This window comes from Nothobranchius furzeri, chromosome 3, assembly GCF_043380555.1.
Source record: "Nothobranchius furzeri strain GRZ-AD chromosome 3, NfurGRZ-RIMD1, whole genome shotgun sequence".
Classification (NCBI taxonomy): domain Eukaryota; kingdom Metazoa; phylum Chordata; class Actinopteri; order Cyprinodontiformes; family Nothobranchiidae; genus Nothobranchius; species Nothobranchius furzeri.
In genome coordinates this window covers 46287533-46312957 of record NC_091743.1, presented here as the reverse complement: position 1 = coordinate 46312957, position 25425 = coordinate 46287533, and the positions used below count along the sequence as shown (strand labels likewise).

Genomic DNA, 25425 nt, shown 5'->3' with positions numbered 1-25425 from the left:
AACAGGCTGTCGGACACCTCAGAAAGTAAAGTGGCTGCAGCTCTTTATCACAGAATCTGTGTGCAGACGATCATGAGAGGGAGTCACAGATGACCCAAACATTCAAGTGTGCATACAGAGCTACAGAGGGGTGGAGGATGCCAAAGTTACTTAAATCTCCTCTATAGTCATCTGAAGGTCCGCGCGCGCGCACACACACACACACGCACACACACTGCTCCTGCGTTTAGATTTTCTTCTGCTTTTTGAACTAGTAGTTTGGTTCTGATCAGCTCATCAATGGCTTCACATTTAATACGTTCATTTGTAGTTTTCATCTTAAATTCTGACACAGGTTAGATTGCACTTTAGAGTTTTAGCACTTTTCTTTGCACATTTTTTACTTTAAACTCAACCTTGCCTCTAAAACATGAGAACAAAGCCTTTTTGAATCATGAGTCCATCTCCCCATCTGGTTTTCCAGGCTTCTTGCAGGAAATCCAGCCAACCGTGGACTCGTCCCCACGTTACAGCATTAAAACTCACCCCCATCCCCGGATAGGAAACCTCAGCTTTATCACTGATCATCAGAATGTTTGTTATGAAAATGGTTTTAATCATTTCGACAGAGAAACCTGACTTTGGACAACGTTTATAGTGTAACTCATCAGACACGTGGCTTCTAGGTATACTTCTATAGGTTCTAAATTAAAATGAACGTGTCAGGCATCGTTCGTGTTATGAAAAGGTAATTAGTTATCTTGGTTATGACAACCGTCCAGAAAGCTTCCGACACAACCTGATTAGTGAAGAGGACGCTAAACTTTCTAACAGACAGAATCCATAAAACTCAAACTGGACTTCCATCCTTGGGGGGAGTTTGGTCCGGCTTTCTTTCACCATCATCTTGGTTTAAATCACCCTTCACAGTCTTAGCTTCTGCTTCACAGCCCGGTCCAGTTGAGTCGATGCGTTTACCACCTGCTGATTGGTCACCGTCAGAGGGGGAAGGCAGATTTATGTCAAGAACTGGAGCGATCGCCTCCTCAGCCCGAGGAGTGTCCTTTAGGGGTAAAGTAAAACCCCTTTTTCCACCGCTGCCTGGCACCCCAGCTGGAAGAGGAGAAAGAGGAGGAGGAGTAAGGCTCTTGGCCTCTTCCTCTCCACGCAGCCAGTCCATCTTCTGATGGTGCTGCTTGACGGCGTCATCAACTCGAGCATCGATCATCGCTTCAGTCAAGATGCCGTCCTCAGAGGAGTACGCTGCAGCCTGGAAGAAAGCAACACGCTTTAAAAAATACCCACATGTGGTATTTTACATTTAGATTTGAACTAGGCTGGCAAGTGGCACAGTGGTTGGAGCTGTTGCCTTGCAGCGAGAAGGTCCTGGGTTCGATTCCCGGCCTGGGGTCTTTCTGCATGGAGTTTGCATGTTCTCCCTGTGCATGCGTGGGTTCTCTCCGGGTACTCCGGCTTCCTCCCACCGTCCAAAAACATGACTGTTAGGTTGATTGTCTAAATTGTCCTTAGGTGTGTGTGTGTGTGTGTGTGTGTGTGTGTGTGTGTGTGTGTGTGTGTGTGTGTGTGTGTGTGTGTGTGAGTGTGTGTGTGTGTGATGGATTTTAACTAAACAAAAATGTGGGAAACATAAAATTCCACCGTACTCCGCGGCGGCAGTGTGAACATTTATTTATCGAGCTGGGTTCGGTTTGTTGTCAGTAAAGACTAACTGATATTCAGCAGACTGTTTCAACTTGCGACAGGTCCACCTGAAACTAAAATCTGATTTGTGTTTCGTGTTTTTCACCTTTTTTCTAAATTATGACCTCTTATTTTTAACCCTGAAACAACTAAAAATGGCGTCGGCTCTCAAAACCAGGATCGGTGCATTTCTAACCGTCTTACTGACATTTGGTGAACGAGTGTTGGCTCCGAAGACACGTACCTGCCAGGCCACGCCCAGCTTGGAGATCTCTCTTCCTGACATTCCCTCTGTCCGCTTTGCGATCTCGGAGCACTTTTTGCCGTAATCAAACTGGGCGAGCTTCATCCTCCTTTAGAGGCACAAACACGAGAGGGGAACTCAGGACAAGTTACAGCGAACACATCGTCTTAGCCTTGCGTCAGGCCTGTAGCACAGCACTCACTGTCTCCCTCCGGTGGCCGGCTCCAGCACGTATTTGTCGAAGTACAGCCGCACCAGTCGCTCCCTCTCCTCAAGACCCGGCAGGTCAAAGTTTACAATCTCATCTATCCGGTCGTTGATGGCCCAGTCGAACTGCTCTGGCTGGTTGCTGGCCAACACCAACATAAACCTGCCAACATCACAACCGCAACACATTCAGTGCTGTTAAACACCAAGTCTATGTCGCATAGACAGGAAACGCTCACTTGTTGCTTTGTTCTCCTGTTCGATACAAGAATGCATTCAAAGTAGCTCGGAGGTCCTCGCTGATCTTCTCCTGTTAACGGAGGGTTTATTTTCAACATGAAATCTCGGACTCAAAAGAAAACCCTGCAACGGCGTGCAGACTCACGGTGGCTCTTTTGCGTAGGAATGCGTCGGCTTCATCCACAAACAGCAGGAGCCTGTGACAGGACACAGGAGCATCATTGCTTTAAAGAGTTAATGACATCATTTTAGTCGCCTTTTCCTGGAATCAGCAGCATACCCGCGTCTGCTTGTGCCCGCCCAGTCGAAAACTTTGTGCATGGCCGTGACACCATCACGGCCCATTGGTGCCACGTCGCCACCAGTCATGATTGCGTAATCCATCCCAGAATGCATTGCCAGCTTCTGCTCAACACAAACACAAATGATCCGTCGTCAGTGTCCAGGTTCCAGGTCGGCTCAGAGCGCAGACCTGAGGCGTACCTTAGCAAACAGCGTTTTACCCGTCCCAGGCGGACCGTACATGAGGATGTTCCTGTACAGGCCGTTGTTCTGCCTTGTGTTTCTTGTTGCTATGGCGATGTCACGCACGCGCTCCTCTAAGGAAGGCTAAGACACGGAAAAATAAAACAAGCTCAGATGGCGGTTTAACTTCTGCGTCACGTCGGCCCGGTGTTTACTCACGTTGAGGACGACTCCCTCAAGAGCATCCTGAGGTTTACTCTTCAGCCTCCTGGCTGTCTGTGCAGATGTAAAAGGACAGAAGGATTCCAGTCAGCACATTGTAATCTCCATCTCCACGAATGTGGACAACAGATCCTCTTTATTCGAATTTACCTTGACTGGATGCTTGATGGCCTCTGCCACCGTGAATCGGGACGTCTCCCGGACCAAAGACGGTTTTCCCAGCCTGGCCTCGATGTAACGTCCTGCTACTGCCGTGGCGTTCCGAGCTGAATACACGCCGACAGCTAAAAGAGTCAGACCTGCGACCTGGTGGGCAAAACAGAAAAGGAATAATTAGAGAAGGTCATTTGAAAAAGCGGCCGGAACCAGCAGTAGTTGGGCTTGATCTACAGGTGGTGGTGAACATTTGCTCCTGCTGAATAACGTAACACAGGCCCGTATTTGAGCAACTGTTTTACCTCATGCATCCTTTTAAAGTCCAAGTTCACTCAATCCAACACATCTGCAGTGGTATCTTGTATAAACAAGTGGCTTGTGAGTTGTGGGAAAAAGCTCCAGTAGGGCTGGGCAATAAATCGAAAATTTATCGTTATTGGAATCTCTGACTCTCATCGAGATAATTTTTCCCATGTCAATAAATTTGATAATAAAAATCAAAAGATGTGCGTAGGTTGGATAATGTGACTCAGCGTAATACACGGGACAGCCCCATCTAGTGGACATTTTACCTGTAGTTATCGTCAATTTATTGTTATCGATGTGAAATCCTCAATATATCATGATATTGATTTTAGGCCGTATCGCCCAGCCCTACGCTCCAGGTTCAGGAAGTAGAAGACAGCCCGAGCAGAAGACGACAGGATTTGGACTCTTACTTCCTGATATTCAGACATCTCTCCTCTGATTGGGTAACAGCAATGCGACTCTACCACTGACTCCATTTGCTTTGCAATGTTGATGTTTTGTCTCCACAAATAAAACCAGCCTGAGGGAGTTCTGCCGTGTGGTGGAGTTGCTAATGCTAACATTAGCTTCTACTAGCCAAGACGGTCGCTGCGGTTTCCTGGGTGCTAAACCAACAGTCTTCCACATCATGAACCAAAATGAGTGGCTCCACGAAAGTAAATTTTCTGTGTGACATAAAAAGGACAAGCTTTTCTAATCCGAGCGTTTCCCCGTCGATTTCTATTTTCATCTGCGGCTAATGCAGGAAATAGGGGTAGACGACAATTGTCACGTTCAGCCTGCATGTGAAACTCAAGAGTGGCCGATCGTATTTCAAAAGCAACAATTAAAAAATGGTTCTTTCGGTAAAACATTTCACCAAACAGATTTAAAACAGAAGAAAACTCACTGTAGCTGTGACTTTGTCCCAGTCGGACACAAAGGCCCTGAATCCTTCTCCAAACACAGCACCTGCAGTCCTGAGAGGAAACGTAACCATCAGCACATCTCTATACAACTGACGAGATGAACCTGTGCAAAGCCACCTGTTCCCATATCACATGATGGCGACTGCTTTCAACACAGGATCACCGTCAGAACACGACAACCTCCACCACCTCTCCGTCTGGTCACTATGGGGAGCAGGGCCTTCAGTCGCTCTGCTCCCCAGCTCTGGAACTCACTCCCTCCTGACCTCCGTAACAGTGACTCCCTCACTCTCTTTAAAACCAGACTCAAAACTAGGGATGCAACGATGGATCGGCATTTGATCGTAATCGGCCGATAGCGCCCCTATCGGTTTTGATCGGAGTTTTCAAAATAGATCAAAGCAGGCCGATCAGACCATTTTAGATTAGGTTACATTTCCTTTATTCCCAGATTATGTAGTTTGTAGCACTCGTTATAATGTTGTAGAAAATTTCTGGCCAATCCACGTGATCGGTATCGATGATTGGTATCGGTGATCGGCAGCAAAAAACCTGATCGGTGCATCCCTACTCAAAACCCACCTGTTCCGTCTAGCATTCCAATAATTACGCTCTTTGCTCCAATCTGTGCTGTTCTATCTTTTATTATTGTGTATTTTATCTCTGTCTGTAAAGTGTCCTTGAGTGTTTAGAAAGGCGCTGTTGAAATAAAATGTATTATTATTATTATTATTATTATATCAGGAAGTTTACTTGATGGACTCCAGGACGGTCTGTCGGTGTTCTGCTGCCTTCAGGCGGATCTGCTCTCGGATTATATCGGCATTCTCTCGCTCCACGCGGGCTCGGGCTTTGGCTTCAGCCTCAATGCGCATCAGCTCGTTCTTGTGTCTCAGCTCCATCTCATGCTCTATTGTTGCTATGGAGACCACAGCAAGAATCGCGGAGTTACGACGGACCAGTTTTAAGAGGACGGTGTTATGACGGAGGTGAGGTCTGTACCTTTCCTCATGGCCTCCTGCTTCTGCACAGACTCCTCCTGTTTACGAAGGTTTTCCTCGTTCAGAATTTGCTGAAGAGAGAAGAAAACAAACTCACTCGTCGTTCTAAAGGGATTCAGTCCTAATTAGCAGGTGGTGACCTCACCTGTTGCCTGAGTTGGTCCTCGTATCGTTGTCTAGCCAGCTTATCCTGGTACTGAGCTCTCTGTGAAAACACAAAGAAGACTGGTTCACAGCTGCCGAGTTCATAAAACAGCAGTGAAATGTTTTCTTTCCCCTCACAGCTTGGTTCTGTTTGGTCTCCTCCTGTAAGGTTTTCCTCCTCTCGTCAGCCTGGATGCGGATCTGCTCTCCTTTGAGCTGCTCCACAGCTGCTTCGTACTCCTGCGGAGATCCAGACTAATATTTAATGCAAGGCAGAACAAAGAGGACTCAACCAGAGCCTGCTTTTAACAAACTAACAACTCAGAGGTCGTCTCAACTCGTGCTAGGCTTACAAAACAAGTTCAGAGGAGGTCCTTGTTGGCTGTTTGAGCAGCCAGTTCAGGAAAAATGAAAATCAGACCAGATCAGCTGAGGATCGGTGGAATCTGGGGTCACGAGAACACAAATAACAGTGTTGCTCATTAAACCCGTCCGTCAGAGGTTGTAATGTTACGGCTAATTGAAATGTACCCAGCTCGAGATCTTCAGCTGTTTCACCAGGACCCTGAAGAATTATGTCCAGTACTGAATCAGAGAAACGTAACTAATTCTAATGATTTCTCACATTGTTCTGTTTTTTATTACCTACTCTAAGAACATGGGAGTTTTTTCTGTCCACATGGTAACAACCCGGAGCCAGCCCGCTTAACTGTACCTTTATTTTACTCTGGTACTCCAGATGAGAGGTTTGCTCCTGCATCCGCGCCAGGTCCAGGGCTTCTTTGGCGTGGCCTGAACACAAACGTCACAGGTGTGGAGGACTTACGGTTCAAACTAGTAATGATAAATCATTCCTGTTACAAGCTAAGATGTGTCTGAAGAACGCCGGACCTTTGAGCCCAGTGTCTCGCTGAATAAATGCGGAAGTTGCTCTTTTCTGTTAAACGAGTTACTCTGTTAGTTGAATTCGGTGTGTGTTGATGCAGACTGGGCCACAATAAAGCTGGTTGCATCATTCAGACCTGCAGCTGCAGATCAGAGTCCGGAGAGCATCTTTAGTTTCTAACTGTGTGATTTTGTTTTTGCACCGACACACCAACCCCTCTGACGCACTTACGGGACTTGTCCAGCTCCTTGGCCGCCTGGGCAGCCCGCTCCAGCCCGGTGGGATCGAAGTTGCTCCATTTGTCCTTGGGTTTGTCTCCGCCGCCACCGGAGCCCCCAGCCGGCGGCGGAGGCGGCGGAGGCTGAGCCGGTAAACCGGGAGGCGGTTCGGGCTGCCCTTTGTTTAACCCGAACAGCCACGACATCTTATCCGATAAACAATAAAGCACGGTTTAGCCGGTTCCGCGAGAAGCTTCACAGATCTGTCAATGAAGCTCCACACGCGTGTCACGCTACAACCGTCTGCGCATGTGCAATGGATTGTACAAAGTTTAGCTGAACAACAGTGACGATGATTGGTCGACTTGAACATAAATGATTCTGATTGGATATCCTCGTTGTGGTGATCTTGAGGTCATCCTCCAAGTACCTCCTTCATTATACGGTGGCTGAAAAGGGTCTAAAACGTATCCTCAGTTGCAAACTTCAAGCGATCTTTTCACTGAGTTATGTAAATGAGACCAGGGATAAGTGGGTTAGGTGTCTTGGCTGAGCCAGGATCGATCCTACAGGCCTCTGATTACTGGACAACCTGCTCTTGCTCCTGGGCTACTGCTGCCTGGGGACACACGCACTTCAAAGGGTTTTCCTTCAGGACTGTTGGAAAACTATTTAGGATGACTACCTCTTGAAGCTCATCAGGAGAATGCCAAAAGTGTGCAAAGCAGTAATTAGAGCAAAGGGTGGCTATTATGATAAAATAGAATATAAAACATCTTTTCAGCTATTTCACGTTTGTTGGTTAAGTACATACACCACATGTGTTCATTCATAGTTTTGATGCCTTCAGTGAGAATCTACTGATGTAAGTGGTCATGAAAATAAAGACAACACATTGAATAGGAAGGTGTGTACAAACTTTTGGCCTGTACAATATTTATATTTACAGTATACATACACACACACACACACACACATATATATATATATATACATATATATATATATTTATTTATATGTATATTTGGGGCAGCAGTAGCTCAGGTGGTAGTGCGGGTTGCCTCATGATCGGAGGGTCATCGGTTCGATTCCAGCTCCCGCCCGGGGGATCCTGCCATTGTGTCCTTGGGCAAGACACTTCACCCAACTTGCCTGTGTTAGTGGTGGTCAGAGGGGCCGACGGTGCCAAATGGCAGCCTCGCCTCCGTCAGACCTCCCCAGGGCGGCTGTGGCCACAAGCAGCTTACCATCACTAGCAGTGTGTGAATGTGAAAGTGTCTTCTGGTGTCTTGAAAAGCACTATATAAGTTCAATGCATTATTATTATTATTATATATACATACGTACATACATATATATATATAGATAGATATATGTATGTATGTATATATATATGTATGTATATATATATATATGTATGTATATATATATATATATTCATACATACATAGATAGATATACGGTATATATATATTTGTATGTATATATATATATATATATATATATATATATGTGTGTGTGTGTGTGTGTGTGTGTGTGTGTGTATAATCATCAAACTTATATAGCGCTTGTTTAGGACACTCAAAGGCGCTTGCATGCGCTCTCACATTCACACACCGCTAGTGATGGTAAGCTGCTTGTGGCCACAGCCCCCCTGGGGAGGTCTGACGGAGGCGAGGCTGCCATTTGGCACCGTCGGCCCCTCTGACCACCACTAACACAGGCAAGTTGGGTGAAGTGTCTTGCCCAAGGACACAATGGCAGGATCCCCCGGGCGGGAGCTGGAATCGAACCGATGACCCTCCGATCATGAGGCAGCCCGCTTTACCACCTGAGTAGAGGACTTTTAAGTATCTCTGGGTCTTGTTCACGAGGGAGAGAAAGATGGACCAGGAGCTCGATAGGCAGATTGGTGCTGCGTCTGCAGTGATGCAGGCATTGTGCTGATCAGTTGTGAAGAATTGAAACCGGTCGATCTGTGTTCCATCCCTCACTTATGGTCACAAGCTTTGGGTAGTGGCTGAAAGAACAAGATTGCGGATACAAGCGGCCAAAATGAGTTTTCTCAGCAGGGTGGCTGGGCTCTCCAGTAGAGATAGTGTGAGAAGCTCGGTCATCCAGGAGGGGCTCGGAGTAGATCTGCTGCTCCTCCACATCGAGAGGAGCCAGTTGAGGTGGCTCGGGCATCTGGTTAAGAAGCCTCCTGGACGCCTCCCTGTTGAGGTCTTCCGGGCACGTCTAACTGGGACGAGACCCAAAGGAAGACCCAGGACATGCTGGAAGGACTATTTCTCTTGGCTGGCCCGGGAACGCCTTGGGATTCCCCGGAAGAGCTGGCCCAAGTAGCTGGTGAAAGAGAAGTCTGGGCCTCTCTGCTTAGGCTGCTGCCCACACAACCTGACTCCGGACACACGGACGATAATGGATGGATGGAGCATCAGGAGCTGCCAGCACTATTTGTCACACTCTTGTCTGGGTGGAGGATGAAACTTTCTAATGAAGAGGACATGGGCTGTGCCGTGTCTGGCGCCGTGAGGTAAGACCGATGCGGTGCTACCTGGTGGTAGCAGTGGGCTATCAGCCTGGCCACAGAACAGGAGCATGTCCTTCCAGTTTGGAGGACAGCAAAGACTTGTTGTGGTCCAGAAGATAAAGCTATAGTTTCTTATTTGGTGGTAGAAACTGGCCAGGTGTCAAGGATCTAAGTTGGTTGGAGCCATTCCCTGAAATAAGACTGAGATGTGGGTTATATATACAGGACTCTCCCCTCCTGGCTCTGTGCATATCAAAAAGTCTGGGCCATCTGCAACCTAGGGAGCCTAAGTCACGAACGAACGAATGAATGAATGAATGTACTATATTTCAAAAGGTTTAATGAACAAAACAGTAACATTTATTTACACAAAAAGAAACTGTTGAACTGCCTGAAATGAGAAGTTGCACGTTTATATCCAGGATCAGAAATAGATAACTGCATCATCCATCAAATTTGAGTCCTTTACTGCAGCATAACACGAGAGAGGACACCAGGAGGCTCTTTCCCGTCACCCAACGCCACACGGAAACCTTCTAGCTGTTGCTCTCGTGCAATTTTCGCAAGTGAATGGAAAGTCCGAGGTTCTGTGATGGCCAGTTCGCTGATGACGCGACGGTTGAGCTGAACACTGCACTGTGTGGAGGAACAAAAGAAGGTGGAGTTAGCTAAAAGTCTTAACAACACAGTGACTGGTGCAGAGCAATCACAAGTAAATACAACAAACCTTTGTCAGGTGGTGGATGAGGGCAGGATACTTCATGCCGTGCTCTCGTGTTGCTGCTGCAATGCGTGAGATCCACAGCTGAAGAAGCACAAAAAATATGCCAATCAATCACATTTGTACATAAGTACATGTCAGCCGTCTGGTGCTGTTAGTAGTAAAAGACAGTGTGACTGGCTTAAAAAAATCTTAAATATTATTTTATGGACCCCTGGATCCTTGGAAAAGTTGCCTTGATCTAGTGATGATTTTTAACTTCTCTACCGAAATCTGATGAACTTAAATGTGTGGTTTACTCGTTCATTCAATACATTTGCAGAGCTCTCTAGTCTAAATCAAAATCCGTTCTGAGATGTAGACGTTTGCTGGTGCAGAGGTGGGCTGAAAACAGCAGGATTACTCATTATTACTAATGATATGCACAAGCCTCGCTTCTGATTGGCTAATAGAATGCGTTCAGCCATGTTGCAAGGTCACTATCGCCGAGATACTCTCTGCTCTCTCCTTGCTGCCGAAATAAATACAAACTCCCTGTGGGCGGGCGTGAGCCAAGATGGGCGAGGCCATGAATGCAAATTCAGAGTGTGATGTAGATATGTGAGGACTTTCTAATCCTAGAGTTGCACCGTCTATTCTCTATCAGAGGCTAAGAAGAAGAAACAATCTTTTCTATAGCGTCTCTCAAGATAAAAATCACTACGCGCTTCACAAAGACAAAATATTTAAATTATGAAAAAGAATTTAGAAAATAATTAAAAATATGTTTAAAATGAGCAAAAATAGACAATTGTGATAAAAAAAATTTAAGAAAGAGAGAGTGTGTGAAAGGTAGAGGGAAATCAGTGGATCCTGAGGAAGGTGGAATAAGTGGGGAGAGCAGAATAAGGAGAGGGTGATGAAGGTCACACCAAAGCCAGCCTGAACAAGTGAGTCTTCAGCTGTTATTAAAGGAGTCCACTGATCTCAAGCTCAGAGGGAGAGAGTTCCAGAGTCTGGGGGCCACAGCAGCAGATGATCTGTCACCTTTGACCTTTAGCCTGGTGCTGCACAACCAGTAGGCTTTGGTCACTGGACCTCAGGGACCTGCTGGGGGTGTAGGGACTGAGAAGATCACCAATGTAAGATGGTGCATGTCCATGTAAGGCCCTATAGACCAGAACCAGGATCTTGAAATGAATCCTGAAGTTGACTGGCAGCCAGTGAAGCTGGAGGAGAAGCGGGGTGATGTGGGTGTGTTTGGAGGACTTGGTCAGAAGCCGAGCACAGGCATTCTGAACCACCTGTAGACGGTTCAGGGAGGTTCTGCTCAGACACGTGAAAAGAGAGTTACAGTAGTCTAAGCGTGAGGAGATGAAGGTGTGGAGAACTGTCTCAAGTTCAGAGCGGGACAGAATGGGACTCAGCTTAGCAATGTTCCTGAGATGGAAGAAGGAAGAGCGAACAAGAGAACTGACATGAGAATCCAGGGTGAGAGCTGGGTCAAAGTCTGGGGCACAGATGAGGATCTCAGTCTTATCTTAATTCAGCTGTAGAACGCTCCCAGCCATACAGGTTTTGATAGAGTCTAAGCAGGTGTGTAACAGCTGCAGCTTAGACATCTCATGGGGCTTGAAGGAGATGTACAGTTGGATGTCATCTGCATAAAGATGGTAGGAGATTCCTTTGAAGGAGCTCAGGATGTCCTGAAGAGGAAGCAGATAGAGGAGGAAGAGCAGAGGCCCCAGCACAGAACCTTGTGGGACACCATGGGTAAGAGAGGTGGTGGAGGACCTAAACTTGGGGATGACCACAGAGAAGGAACGCTCAGAAAGATAAGAGGAGAACCACTCCAGACCAGTTCCTGATAGGCCTACCCAGTCTCTCAGCCTCTCCAGTAGCAGGTGATGGTCAACAGTGTCAAAGGCTGCAGTCAGGTCCAGCAGGACCAGAACAGAACAGTTCCCTGCATCACTGTGAGTCAGAAGGTCATTAGAGACCCTAAGAAGAGCTGTTTCAGTAGAACGAGCTCTACGAAAACCTGACTGGAAGCTATCATAGATGTTATGTTCATCAAGAGCAGCTGTGAGTTGTTTAGCCACATTTTCCAAGATCTTGGAGATGAACAGAAGTTTAGAGATGGGTCTGAAGCTGCTATGGAGAGAGGGATCTGTTGGATAAATTATGGATACATTATTTATTATTTTAAATGAAAGCTTCATCCAGCTCATTTTTCCCTGGAAACAGAAAGGCGTTTGACCTTGCCTCTTTCCAGTCCTGGCTTATCAGTAAGAACGCCCTGTGCCAGTGCCTGTTTAGCTCCCTTTCTAAAGGATTGTGTGTAAGTGTGTGTGCGTTTTATCATTTTTGGGTGTCCTTAATACTCTTGGAGGGCTTTTGTCTGGGAAGAGCGAATTGACTACTGACTCGTGTGTTTCATTGATCTCTCTCCACTTTGCAAAGTAAATTGGTTGTTGTTGGTCAATTATTGGTATGGGTTAATGATCAGCTTATGGGTTAATAGATCGGCTTATTAATACAACCCCTGCGTGTTGAGCTTTCCCTCAGGTAACCCTGGATGGGAAAATGAAAATACCTAACAGGATCAAAGCAGGAGATAGGTGTAGGAGACTATTTTCATGTTCAGCCTGCTTGAAAAACTCAGAGTGACCGATTATAATCAGAAATCGTCATTAAAAACGGGTTTTCAGTCAACTACACCTTTAATGAAAGACACTGATTCTTGAAAGTTTATTCTGACTGGTACGGGCGAGGATGAAGTTAGTTTGTTACACCCATAGATGTCATAGTCGTAATAAAACCAATGCTGTCCCAGCCTTACCGTCCTCATGTTACGTTTCTTTAATTTTCGGCCTTTGGTAGCGTAGACGAAAGCCCTCCTGACAGCTTTCACGGCCAGTTTGTAGCATCGGTTCTTCCTCCCTCTGAAGTGCTGTTAAAATGGACCAACACACAGATTTTCAGTTGATACGCCATCATTACTGACTTACTACAGCGCGATAGTTATAGCGAAAAAAGCAGGCCACCCGGCGCTACCGTACGTGATAAAATAACACCAAATGTGATCCAGGAAATAGTCGGAGCCTTACCCGTGCATGCTTGAGAAGTTCTTGGACCTTCCAGAATCTGTCGGGTCCACGGTTCCGGATCCAACAGGGCAGGGTTAAAAACACCATTCTACTCCTCCGTCAGTTGTTTCCGCTTGAATATGCGTTACTAAAGAATAAAAATTGGGAGTAAATGACCTTAGCTGAGTTCCGTTAGGAGATCGCGTCGGCGTGTTGTGTAAACCCCACGCAGTAACTTCAGGGGTGCGTTCGTTTTTAGTTTTACCAGCGAACGTAATAACAAAAATCTAATCTTATAACTAAATTATATTTCAAAGCAGATTATTTTTATGTTCTTTGTTATACAACTTAAAACAGATATGGCTCTGCAGATATCAGCTATCAATTCAATGAGTAAAAAAAAAAAAATACATTTGGTAAAATTCGGGACACAATGGTTCACAAAACACGCGCTCTTACAGTGACGTTGCCGCACGGATTGCTGGGATAGCAATCAGTGGAGGTCAGAGAAGAAAGATGTCAGTCGCTAGTTTCACGTCCTTGAGTCGCTGTGGTGTTATGGCATTCCGCTCGCCCGCGAGGCAACTGGTAAATTTTTCTGTTGTAAACCTAAACAAGTACTCAGTGTTTTATTGTCAGCATCACCTATTTCGGACACCACGAACACCATTAGCTCACTGTAAAGGATCAGTCTATGTTCTGGAATTTAGCTTTTACGTAACGCTTGTTAGCGTTTCGCTAAACTGAGTTGAAGTACTTCCAAGTTTTTAATTGTAAAATTTACTTTTATTTAATCCTCGACATTCGTTTGAAGATTTCATATTGTTAGAACCATTATTACGATTAAAAGTGACTTGAAACATACCTGTACACACTTGTAAACATTGTTTAGCTTGTTAGCTAATGCGTAAATAGTGGGTATTTCTGCAGTTTCTGTAGTCTACTGAGACTGGTTTAGTAAATCTACATGTAACTGTGTTTTAAGTTGCTGTTTATCTCCTCTGAACTGTGTCTCCAGGCGGTGCGGTACGCCCAAACAGCAGCAGCTCCTTCTGTTCAGCCCAGGATAAAGAAGTTCCAGATCTATAGATGGGACCCGGACACACCTGGAGACAAACCCCGCATGCAGACATATGAGGTTGACCTCAACGCGTAAGTGCTGCACCTGTTTCATCAGCCAATTCGTGGAGTTATATATTTGTTCATCAAGTGCTTCGAAGATGGGATGGACAATATATCGGCATCAATATCGGTATCGGCTGATGTTAGTCATTTTGTAAACGTATCGGTCTGATAAATAAAACCGGGCCGATAATAGCAACCAGTATTTTTCCATCTTGTCTCTATTTGTTTATCTGTTTCAGAGGGTGAGGGGGTGATGAGTATTTGTTAAGTCATGTGACAGCGATTGTAATCATCTCAGAAGCATAAGTGTGTGTGGTGTGTGTACATAATACAGTAAATTCTGCATTAATCATTTTCATTCCATACAAAATCTGCCGATTTTAGCAGCATTAATGTCAGTATATCGATATCGGCAAATATCGGTTATCGATCGTAACAGCGATCTTAATATCGGTATTGGCCCAACATTTCATATCGGTGCATCACTAGTTTTAATCATTAAATACTAAAAGAAATATTTACATTTTAATGATTGCTTCCCTGATCTAGTTGTGGCCCGATGGTTCTTGATGCCCTCATCAAGATTAAAAATGAGATGGACTCGACTCTGACCTTCCGCAGGTCTTGTAGAGAAGGTCAGTATCATTTGGGTGCAATAGCTGGATGGTGGGAATGGGGTTTTTAGTTAATTAGCTCCAGTAGTGGCTAAAATGGGTTTGTAAACTGTTGCAGGAGCTGAATTACAACATTTTGATATGATTTGGTTTTAATCAGGTATTTGTGGATCCTGTGCAATGAACATAAATGGAGGAAACACACTCGCCTGTCTCAACAAGATTGATGCAAACCTCAGCAAGCCCACCAAGATTTACCCTCTGCCACATATGTACGTGGTCAAGGACCTGGTACCTGTGAGTAAAGTGATCACTTTGAACTCTGTCACCACAAAAACTTCATTTATAAAAGATTTTCAAGCGTTTAACAAGATTCAGATGTGTCTCAAACCTTGTGTTACATGCAGAGTTTAAAATCAACTGTCGGGGGTTGTTCTTGTACTCGTTTAGCTGGGAAATGGTTTTGGCTGCAGAGCTGGAAAATTATGCTGATTTTAATAACACTGGTTTTGAATTTCACAGTTCTATTTACTGCTGTTCAGTGTTTGTTACGCAAAGAGACGTAATCTCCAGATGACTTAGATTATATTCATGAAGGATTATTAAGAGTTTGACATCTGTAGACTGACTGGATTGTGTTGCGTTTGCAGGACATGAGTAACTTCTACGCTCAGTACAAGTCCATTGAACCATACCTGAAGAAGAATGATGAGTCTAAAGAAGGGAAGGAGCAGTACCTGCAGTCTGTGGAGGACAGACAAAAGCTGGTACAGCTCTGCACCTGCACCAGCAGGAACGCTCATTGGTGCTTCTAGATCGATAAACATGATGAACTTCCTGTTTCTGTGTTTCCTCATGTGCAGGACGGCCTGTATGAATGTATTTTGTGCGCCTGCTGCAGCACGAGTTGTCCGAGCTACTGGTGGAACGGAGACAAATACCTTGGGCCCGCTGTGCTCATGCAGGTTTGTGTTTTGGCACTGAAACAGTTCGTGCTGTGCCCTATGGGCTCAAAACAACTCTTTTGAGAATCGACCGCCTGTGTTTCAGGCATATCGTTGGTTAATCGACTCAAGAGATGACTTCACAGAGCAGCGACTCTCCAAGCTGCAGGATCCTTTTTCTCTCTTTCGCTGCCACACCATCATGAACTGCACCCAGACCTGCCCAAAGGTAAGCCGGTTACACACCGCTGCACTGGCGTTTATTTTCCTGAGATGAAACTTTACTAAATAAACTATAGGTGCAGAAAAGTAACTGAATGATGAAAACTCTTGAGCTTTTTTTCCATTACTAACCGAAACAAAATCACACACATTTTAAAGATGGTGATCTGGTCCAATTAATGGTGTCAAACATCCGAATAAAGTTGTATTCGGGACACACGAGCTGCTTGTTTTCTGTCAGTCGTGGATGATGGCTCCCTCTTCTCTCGCTCACAGGGCCTGAACCCAGGAAAAGCCATTGCTGAGATCAAGAAGATGATGGCCACGTACAAGGAGAAGAAGGCAGCAGCTGTCTGACACCTCCACTATCCTGTTGTAAAGCCCACTAATTAAATTATGTATTGATTTTAAAATGTTCATTAAGGTTTGACATGCTGGAACACCAGCCATCGCCTCAGCGTGCTTCTTTGTTCGAAACGTGTCATTCGAGAAAGAGAGAGAGTCCTGTGTTGAATTAATGCACAGCCACGGTATGAATAGTGGAGATTGTGTGTGAGTTTGTGAACAGTTTTTATCTCCACGCTCCATCTGTGTGGCTGTTTGTGCTCCTCAGAGGTGGACGATGAAGCTAACACAGCTTGTTGTCTTCCTGTCCTGCACCAGCCTCTCAGCCGTTCAGTGTAAATGTTCCTTTAGCTCCAACAAGACTTTGTTATGATGTGAAATAAATAATTACAATGCCTTCAGCTGTTATCGCCTGTTTAACTCCATTAAACGCTGCAGCAGTCATTGGTCACCACCAGGGGTCACTGTTGTTTATAAATAAAACCTTTCCAAATGTAAAGTCATAAAAATGATCATCTGCTGTAAAAAGTGTGATTAAATGATATGAAGACAAACTGGATTTGATTAATAAAAATATTTCACAGGTCACTAAAAACAACTCACACGACTGGAAATAAGATGTTTTTTCTCATTGGTGGCAAAGATGTAAGCCAACCAACTTCTAAACTTTTACAAGGAAAAATAATTTAAAGAAATTAGAAAGCGACTTAAACCATGTTTCAGGCATGATCTGCCTTTAATGCACAAAACTAAGAAAACAAGTTCCTCCAATCCGTCTGAGGAAATGTCTGCTAAAGGTTATTTTAGTCCCGTTAGCCATCACACGATGGTGAAAGTCATCTCTGCAGCTGACCCGTCCCCGTGGGGAGTGGTGAGCTGCAGCTGTGGCTGTGCTCGGGAACTATTTGGTGGTTTAAATAATAATCTTAGGGGTTCTACCTAATTCACATTTCCTGACAGAATAAACTCAAATACAACATTTTATACGTTCAACTTTAGCTTAGGGGGGGTTAACATGTGGAACTGCTGGGGGGGGGGGGGGGGCACATGGGGAGGAGACTGCAGATGTTGGGAGGAACAATGTGGAGCTGCAGGGTCCTCCTTCATTCACTGGACACATCAGAGTCTGTGCAGGTCGGAACTAATTGAGTCACATTTAGGTAAGAATCATGATTTTACTCATCTGTTCTCATGTGTAGAGTTTGTTATAAGAGCTGTAATAATGAGAGGGTCAGGGTTCTGAACGCTAAGGGGCCTGTGTGAGCTGTTCTGTAGGAGGATTACAACACGAGTTCTTCGTAAAGTTATGAATCTGGGTGGATTTAATAAAGTCTGTGTTCATGCATCTGAGAGGTTGTGGCTCTGTTCTCTCTGAAGGAAAAAAGAAATCCTGCAGAGTGAGGAGAAAGAAAAACTAAATCTGCTGCTTAGTGGGGGGTCAGCGGGGCCTCACGGCAAAGTGATGTACATCACCTCTTATTTTAATCACTTTTAAACATCAACAAACCCCCTAAAACCCAGATGGAGGACAGCAGAGCATCTCCTGCTGCTGTCCTCAGTGTGTTTGGGGGGGGGGGGTCCTAGCTTAAAAGGGAAGTGTGGAGAGAGAGAGAGAGGGGGGGGGGGTAATTGCTCCCAGATGTTTGTTGTGAAACCATATGCTTTCCAATAGCCACCATAATGCTCATGAACTCTGTGCGTGTGTGTGTGTGTGTGTGTGTTACACTGCAGCACAGACAAAAACAAAGGTTAACTGAGATGTGGCCAGAGATGTTTGAAAAGTGCTAAAATCCCATCTGGATGTTTGAGTTTTAGTCCAAACAAATCCTGATGAAGGAGTGATGTCATGATTCTGAAGACGAAGTTAACCCGGCTCAACTCTGTAATGGTGTTTTGTGTCCAAATGTCATTTTTAGTGAGGTAAGAGAGTGGAGGAGGGGAGGGTTGGAGGAAATGACCAGCGAGGGCGACAGAAAGGAAATGAAGGATGTGAAGACAAAAAGGAGGGAGGGATGAAAACTCACAGGACCAGAAGAAGGGGAGGGGGTAAAGTGGTCTTCTGTTACTTTTCCTGGAACGCAGCTTCCACCGTCTGCTGTAGCGAGGAAAAAGTAGGGGGGGGATTGTTCTTAATCTGTGTCACATTCCTGCTGTTAGAGGGGTTCTCTCCCCTCTGTTGCTGTTTGAGGCCAGAGGAGGGAGGAGGACAGGGTGAAGGAGGGCAAAGAAAGAGGAGCGCAGTGGAGGGAGGTTGGAAAAGTGACAAGAGGGCAGGAGGGAATTAAAGGACAAGAATTCAGGAGACCAAAAGGAAACCTTATAAGCACTTCCTTCCTGTCATGGTTCTCTGTTCTCAGGGCTAGAGTGGGTCTACACCTCCCAGAGCGGCCATGAGAGTCCTCCTACTCATCTGCATGCCAGGTAACACCTTCATACGGTTTCGTGACCCTACGCGTGTTGTTAAACATGCAACAGTCTCTGCTCAGTTCCCTGAAGAACATGTGTGATGTTGCAGGGATCTGATCGTTGAGGCCAGAGTGTGAAATGTGTATTAGAGGCATCTTTATGCTGATTTCTGTCCCGTTTCTAAGGACCCCTGTGCCAAAGACAATCTATCAGTCCATATGAACGTCAGAACTTGAGTAAAATATTAATTAAACGTCCGAGGTTTCCATTTGATTCAATGGAAAGTCCTTCTTGCAGTGGCACGCTCATGGGGTGGCCAGAGGTGGTAGTGGCGTGGGTGGGGATCATCCGCCACTACCACCTTAATAAATTACATTTATGCTCACATAAACCATACATTCATCTCCTTTAATCAAGAGACACACATTAAAGTATTCATTTGAATACAATTTTAATAAATAATGCCACTGATGCTGAGTTTTTGATGAAACAGCAACAGGTCGGTGAAACGGTTTTAAAGTTCTGAAACAGCAGAATGTGAAACGATAACTGTGTGGAGGTGTCAGACAGCTGCTTTGTGCTGACATGTTTGTGTTTCTAGCATTAGAGCTAAATGTGTTGAGAGCACTGGCCTAAAAAGAACAAATGAGCGAAGCATAGCTACAGCGGGGCAAAAAAGTATTTAGTCAGCCACCGATTGTGCAAGTTCTCCCACTTAAAATGATGACAGAGGTCAGTAATTTTCATCATAGGTACACTTCAACTGTGAGAGACAGAATGTGAATAAAATCCATGAATTCACATGGCAGGATTTTAAAAAAATTTATTTGTAAATCAGGGTGGAAAATAAGTATTTGGTCAATAACAAAAATTCAACTCAATACTTTGTAACATAACCTTTGTTGGCAATAACAGAGGCCAAACGACTACTATAGGTCTTTACCAGGTTTGCACACACAGTAGCTGGTATTTTGGCCCATTCCTCCATGCAGATCTTCTCGAGAGCAGTGATGTTTTGGGGCTGTTGCCAAGCAACAGGGACTTTCAACTCCCTCCACAGATTTTCTATGGGGTTGAGGTCTGGAGACTGGCTAGGCCACTCCAGGACTTTCAAATGCTTCTTACGGAGCCACTCCTTTGTTGCCCGGGTGGTGTGTTTGGGATCATTGTCGTGTTGGAAGACCCAGCCACGTTTCATCTTCAAAGCTCTCACTGATGGAAGGAGGTTTTGGCTCAGAATCTCACGATACATGGCCCCATTCATTCTGTCCTTAACACGGATCAGTCGTCCTGTCCCCTTAGCAGAAAAACAGCCCCAAAGCATGATGTTCCCACCCCCATGCTTCACAGTAGGTATGGTGTTCTTGGGATGCAACTCAGTATTCTTCTTCCTCCAAACACGACGAGTTGAGTTTATACCAAAAAGTTCTACTTTGGTTTCATCTGACCACATGACATTCTCCCAATCCTCTGCTGTATCATCCATGTGCTCTCTGGCAAACTTCAGACGGGCCTGGACATGCACTGGCTTCAGCAGCGGAACACGTCTGGCACTGCAGGATTTGATTCCCTGCCGTTGTAGTGTGTTACTGATGGTGACCTTCGTTACTGTGGTCCCAGCTATCTGCAGGTCATTCACCAGGTCCCCCCGTGTGGTTCTGGTATTCTTGCTCACCGTTCTCATGATCATTTTGACCCCACGGGATGAGAGCCCCAGATCGAGGGAGATTATCAGTGGTCTTGCATGTCTTCCATTTTCTGATAATTGCTCCCACAGGTGATTTTTTCACACCAAGCTGCTTGCCTATTGTAGATTCACTCTTCCCAGTCTGGTGCAGGTCTACAATTCTGTTCCTGGTGTCCTTCGAAAGCTCTTTGGTCTTGGCCATAGTGGAGTTTGGAGTCTGACTGTTTGAGGCTGTGGACAGGTGTCTTTTATACAGATAATGAATTCAAACAGGTGCCATTAATACAGGTAACGAGTGGAGGACAGAAAAGCTTCTTAAAGAAGACGTTACAGGTCTGTGAGAGCCAGAGATTTTCCTTGTTTGAAGTGACCAAATACTTATTTTCCACCCTGATTTACAAATAAATTCTTTAAAAATCCTGCCATGTGAATTCATGGATTTTTTTTCACATTCTGTCTCTCACAGTTGAAGTGTACCTATGATGAAAATTACTGACCTCTGTCATCATTTTAAGTGGGAGAACTTGCACAATCGGTGGCTGACTAAATACTTTTTTGCCCCACTGTACAGGCTAAGCTCCAGAGCTACCACAGGGACCTTCTGGGGCTCCACTTAAAGAATGCAAGCCTCACTTTTCCATCTTTTCACCAGTTCAGAGAATTATAAAAAACACAAATGCTCCATATCAGACACTACAGCTAGCGGGTAAAGGGTTAAACATCGTGAAATGATGTCCTTCAAAGAGATTAGACTAAAGCAGCAGCATGGCGGTGGAGGAGTGATGGTTTGGGCTCACAATCATGGAGATGACCACAAACTCCTTCATGAGTCCGACTGAAGTCTGGACCCAAACCGGGTCATAAAACAGAATAATGACTCAAAGACAGCAGCAGGTAAAGGAGTCAACCTCCAACTAAAAATTTGACCATTGAATAAACGCTTGAGCGTAAGAGGAGCTCTAACCAACCACATCTGTTTGTCATAACACGACTTGGCACCGCGTTCTGAAAGTAAAACATCTGCCAGGTTTTATTTTATTGTTTCGTCCAGCAGCCTGGTACACGCTCTGTGTGATAAACGTCGTTTATTTAAAGAGAACACACTGCTTTGCTTTTTTATAAATTAGATTTTGACTATTTCAATAAAAACGAAGCAGCTGTGTTGCTCTAAGCATTCATACGTGTGTGTGTTGCTTTAATTGTATCAGGTAAAAAGTTCAAACCTTTTCCTGAGATTTGCATGAAAATCTGATTTCTTTAGCATTTTCTGACATAAGCAGATGTTGGTGAACAGCCCTGCTGGTGCATCACTCCGTCTTTCTGATCATTTGTCTGAAATGTCAACAGTTGTGCTGCTGGCCCAGTCCCAGTACCAGGAACCGGTTCCTTTCCTGGGTGAGTTTAAACGTGCACAGATCCAGCTGTCCACATCTGTTCCCCATCTCTGGTTTCTGATGTGTCATGCAGCCTGGAGGAGCTCTCTCCTCCTCCCACCACCCACATATCAACAGTTTTATTGAGTAAACAACCCTCAGTCCTTTCTGCGTATTATTAAATGTAAACATGTAGGACATGAGGTCATAGGTCAAATCTCTGCATGCAGCCGTTTCTGTGTTTGACTCAGAATCTCGTCCTGCTTTACAGACGAATACGAGGATTACTCTTTTCAAGGTAAAAACTAAACAAAAACATCATCTTTCTGGTGTTTTGATGTCAGACTGATGACTCGTGCCTCTCCTCCTGGTCAGAGAACACCGAGTTTCAGACTCCTGAAACGCTTCCTGGATCCTACCAGCAGCAGGTTCAGCGGGAACCCGTCAACCGTCCAGGTAAACCCGATGATCCGCACACGGCTTTAGTCACGGGAACACAACTGATTAGTTTCATATTTGGATTCCATCAGGTTCGGATGTGGAGACGGAGCCCACAGAACCGGGCCCTCTGGGTAAGTCAGCAGCAGGGAAGACAAGTCACGCGGTCTGTAATCATGTGCAAAACTCTTAAACCATCCCTAATTTTCTGTAAGTAATGTTTATTCAGGCTTTCTGAGAATAATTCAGTCCTTCTCTGGACTTTGAACCAGTTTTCTGTTTAGCTCTGTATGTCGCCGTGACCGAACACGGCCCAGTTCAGCTTTAAAGGAAACATGGAGAACAAAAAAGGTCTCGGGCCTAAAAAGTCCAAAACCCCTCAGAAAGTCGGAGGAACTGTTCATTTAAAGAGTTACGAGGAAACATGGCTGCTGGGAAGCAACATAAAACAAAAGGACTTAAGAGTTTTGCACATTGCTATATGTGTGTAAAGTTAAATAAATAAATATTTTACTGACTTCCAGACTGCAGAGAGGAGCAGTATCCCTGCACCAGACTCTACTCAGTCCACAAACCATGCAAACAGTGTCTGAACAGCCTCTGCTTCTACAGGTACACAAGATCATTCCTTATTTCTGCTCCTGAACATCTGAGAAGATGGTTGTTTCTGCTTCATCCTCCTGCTTTTATGCAGAACGTCTTAACTTTTCATGTGTTTTCACTCAGTTTGAGGCGGGTTTACGTAATCAACAAGGAGATCTGTGTGAGGACCGTGTGTGCGCACGAGGAGCTGCTTAGAGGTGGGTTTAAACACACTAGAGGCTATAATGGCAATGATCATGAATAATGGTAAACTTTGTTTCTTTCAGAGTTATTTTTTACGTTATCACGTTGTTTATTCTAATATTTATTTCCCAAAAATCAAAATGTAAAAATAAAAATTTTCATTCTCATGTGGAAGTTAAAGCTTGATGACCTCCAGTATATCTGGACATAGTGGATATTCTAAAGCAGATATATGATGCAGATTCATTGACGGTGATCAGACGATTGTTATTTTTAAAGACGTTGTGCAACATTTCACTCAAAGGGGACACATTATGATTTTTCTGAAGTTATAATTGTTCTGTGCACTAAATCCCTCTCACATGAAGCAGTTTCAGCTGTTTTATTCTTGATGTTTTCAGTACCTTCCAGAATGAACCGTTTCAGGGCTCTGCTACTTCAAGGAAAACTGGCTGTAGCTGGCCACGCCCACCCATCCCCCGCTCAGGCTGCTATTAGACCCTTTTACAGAACTTTGCTGCAAAACCGAGGCTGCATCAGGGAGCCTTTGGTCGCTCATGAGTGGTCAGACTGTGGCGGTAGTGTGGCACAATCGTGTGCTTTAAACAAAAGATCAAGCGATGGCGATATGAAGGGTGTGTGGGGGCGGTCTCTGCACTGTCACAGACTTTCTTTTAGCCTGGATGTAACTTGCTTTTTATAAGGACTGAAGCAGCACTGCTTTTGTTTACGAGTCGCTCCTGTCCTCCACAAACCTCGTGAACTATCTGGTGATGTCAGCTTCAGCTCTAACGAAGGTCTCGGAGCTCTGCATTACTCCAGTTTGCCTTCTCAGCTGATTCTGTTTACAAAAGCTAAACTTACTGACCGCGTTTAGTTTCATTTTCAATATAGTTGCCAGTCGGGACTCGGCAGACATTCTACATGTGATCACGACTCCACCTTCTGTTGTGCCAAGGTGTAATCTTCCTTCACAAGTCAGGCGTTGTGGTAATATTTCTACCAATCTTAGTGGCATGAAAGCCATAAATCTCCGTATTTGCCACGCTGCTTTCACAAGACACACCATGGCGGCAGTATTACGTTGATTTGCTGGCATGGTGTCTTATGAAAGCTGCTATAAGCGGAGAAGCTTTGATACACGGGGTAGAGCCGCTGCTCCTCCAGCAGCAGCAGCTCTCTTCTTATGTGAGAGGTGATTCTATTCTAGTTTCCCTGTTTGTGACATCACAAACTGGGATTTTTTGAACCACTTTGTTTTAGATGCATATTTCCTAAAACCAAACACCAACTGAAAACAGATGGACAGGATTTTTACATTTGGAGTGTTTATAGAGGCCGTAGAGACCCTTGTGGCAGCACAAAAAGATGCAAAAAGTGAGTTTTGCATAATTTTTCCATTTTAACTATCTGACCGGAACTCTTTTTTTAAATCTTGAACCACTGAAAACCACAACAGCCTAAATACTAAAATAAAAACAAAACATTTAAGGATTTCAGTTTTTTTTAATGCAAGACGAAGCTTCAAGTTACATCACTTAATCACATGAAACATACATGCAATTTTTATGATAATCAGTTAAAATCTGCTGCATGAAAACAAGCACAAAAATCACAATATTCGTTATTCTTTTGCTCTTACATAAATGCAAATGAAATATTAAGTTTGAAGATTGCTTTTATTTTAATCAACATGAGTGTTTAAATATTATTTCGGAACACTTAATGCCTGATTATCAGTGCTTTTTCCACATTTGTAGATTTTGTTTTCAAAATAAAGCAAGTAAAATAATTTTAGTAGAAGGCAGAGGGTTGACCTGTGTGTGTGTGTGTGTTTGTTTAGCGGATCTGTGTCGGGACCAGTTCTCTCGTTGCGGTGTGATGGCTCTGAGTGGTCAGTGTGCGTCTGTCGGAGGAAGCTGTGGGAAGAGCTGCGGCGGCTGCTGATCAGGAACCACCCGTCACTCCTCCTCACCCTCTGCCGTTCCTCCTTACTCTCGTGCGAAAAGCACTTTGAATACTTTGTTTTTAAACGTGTACGAATAAATATCAATAACACTGATGATTGCAAAAGTCACTGGTGCTATAAAACGTTAAGAGGTGCAAATCAAACCACAGAACACTGTTGGGTGTGTTTTTATTTTTGTTGCTATTTTTGCATATTGTAACATGGTAATCTGATGTTTTGTGTTGGAGTTGCTGTACTTTTATTGGAAAGCAGACAGAAGTAATCGATAAGCAGCCATGGAGCATCTCAGCTGAAGATCATTTGTGAAGCAGGTGGTAAGTGACCCTGCTTCTGTACTACTGCTTTGTAAAAGGGTCACCATAATGACCATGAAATAAACGTGTTTTTACTACGACCCATCAGTGTGGGACTGATTCATCTAGGAAGAAATAATCATGAAGGCCAGTTACTGAGGGAGAAGGTTTCTTTATTCGTGTGTTTTATTTTCCACAAAAAGTGACACTGATGGGATAAA

At 44.6% G+C, this 25425-nt stretch overlaps 4 protein-coding genes across 4 annotated transcripts; 2 read left to right on the top strand and 2 right to left on the bottom strand.

Moving 5' to 3' along the window:
* Positions 1-574: 574 nt before the first annotated feature.
* On the bottom strand, positions 575-7004 carry atad3 (ATPase family AAA domain containing 3). Its single transcript, XM_015959884.3, has 16 exons — positions 6694-7004; positions 6292-6368; positions 5715-5816; positions 5578-5637; positions 5434-5503; positions 5185-5350; positions 4413-4482; positions 3209-3364; positions 3056-3112; positions 2855-2980; positions 2652-2776; positions 2517-2568; positions 2371-2441; positions 2127-2294; positions 1925-2033; positions 575-1249 (listed from the first exon to the last, which is right to left on the bottom strand). The coding sequence occupies exons 1-16, from the start codon at positions 6884-6886 to the stop codon at positions 830-832; spliced, it is 2022 nt and encodes a 673-aa protein (XP_015815370.3). The 5' UTR covers positions 6887-7004; the 3' UTR covers positions 575-829.
* A 2532-nt stretch (positions 7005-9536) lies between these two features.
* mrpl20 (mitochondrial ribosomal protein L20) lies at positions 9537-13298 on the bottom strand. The gene is made up of 4 exons (XM_015959888.3): positions 13024-13298; positions 12756-12866; positions 9941-10018; positions 9537-9849 (listed from the first exon to the last, which is right to left on the bottom strand). Exons 1-4 carry the CDS (start codon positions 13108-13110, stop codon positions 9679-9681), a joined length of 447 nt encoding a protein of 148 aa, XP_015815374.1. The 5' UTR covers positions 13111-13298; the 3' UTR covers positions 9537-9678.
* Positions 13299-13435: 137 nt separating this feature from the next.
* Positions 13436-16706, top strand: sdhb (succinate dehydrogenase complex, subunit B, iron sulfur (Ip)). Its single transcript, XM_015959885.3, has 8 exons — positions 13436-13590; positions 14021-14154; positions 14677-14762; positions 14902-15038; positions 15392-15508; positions 15605-15706; positions 15792-15914; positions 16184-16706. The coding sequence occupies exons 1-8, from the start codon at positions 13519-13521 to the stop codon at positions 16262-16264; spliced, it is 852 nt and encodes a 283-aa protein (XP_015815371.1). The 5' UTR covers positions 13436-13518; the 3' UTR covers positions 16265-16706.
* A 607-nt stretch (positions 16707-17313) lies between these two features.
* On the top strand, positions 17314-25305 carry mfap2 (microfibril associated protein 2). Its single transcript, XM_054748924.2, has 9 exons — positions 17314-17412; positions 18610-18673; positions 21693-21740; positions 21990-22016; positions 22094-22174; positions 22249-22290; positions 22681-22768; positions 22883-22956; positions 24786-25305. Exons 2-9 carry the CDS (start codon positions 18643-18645, stop codon positions 24887-24889), a joined length of 495 nt encoding a protein of 164 aa, XP_054604899.1. The 5' UTR covers positions 17314-17412; positions 18610-18642; the 3' UTR covers positions 24890-25305.
* The last annotated feature ends 120 nt before the right edge of the window (positions 25306-25425 follow it).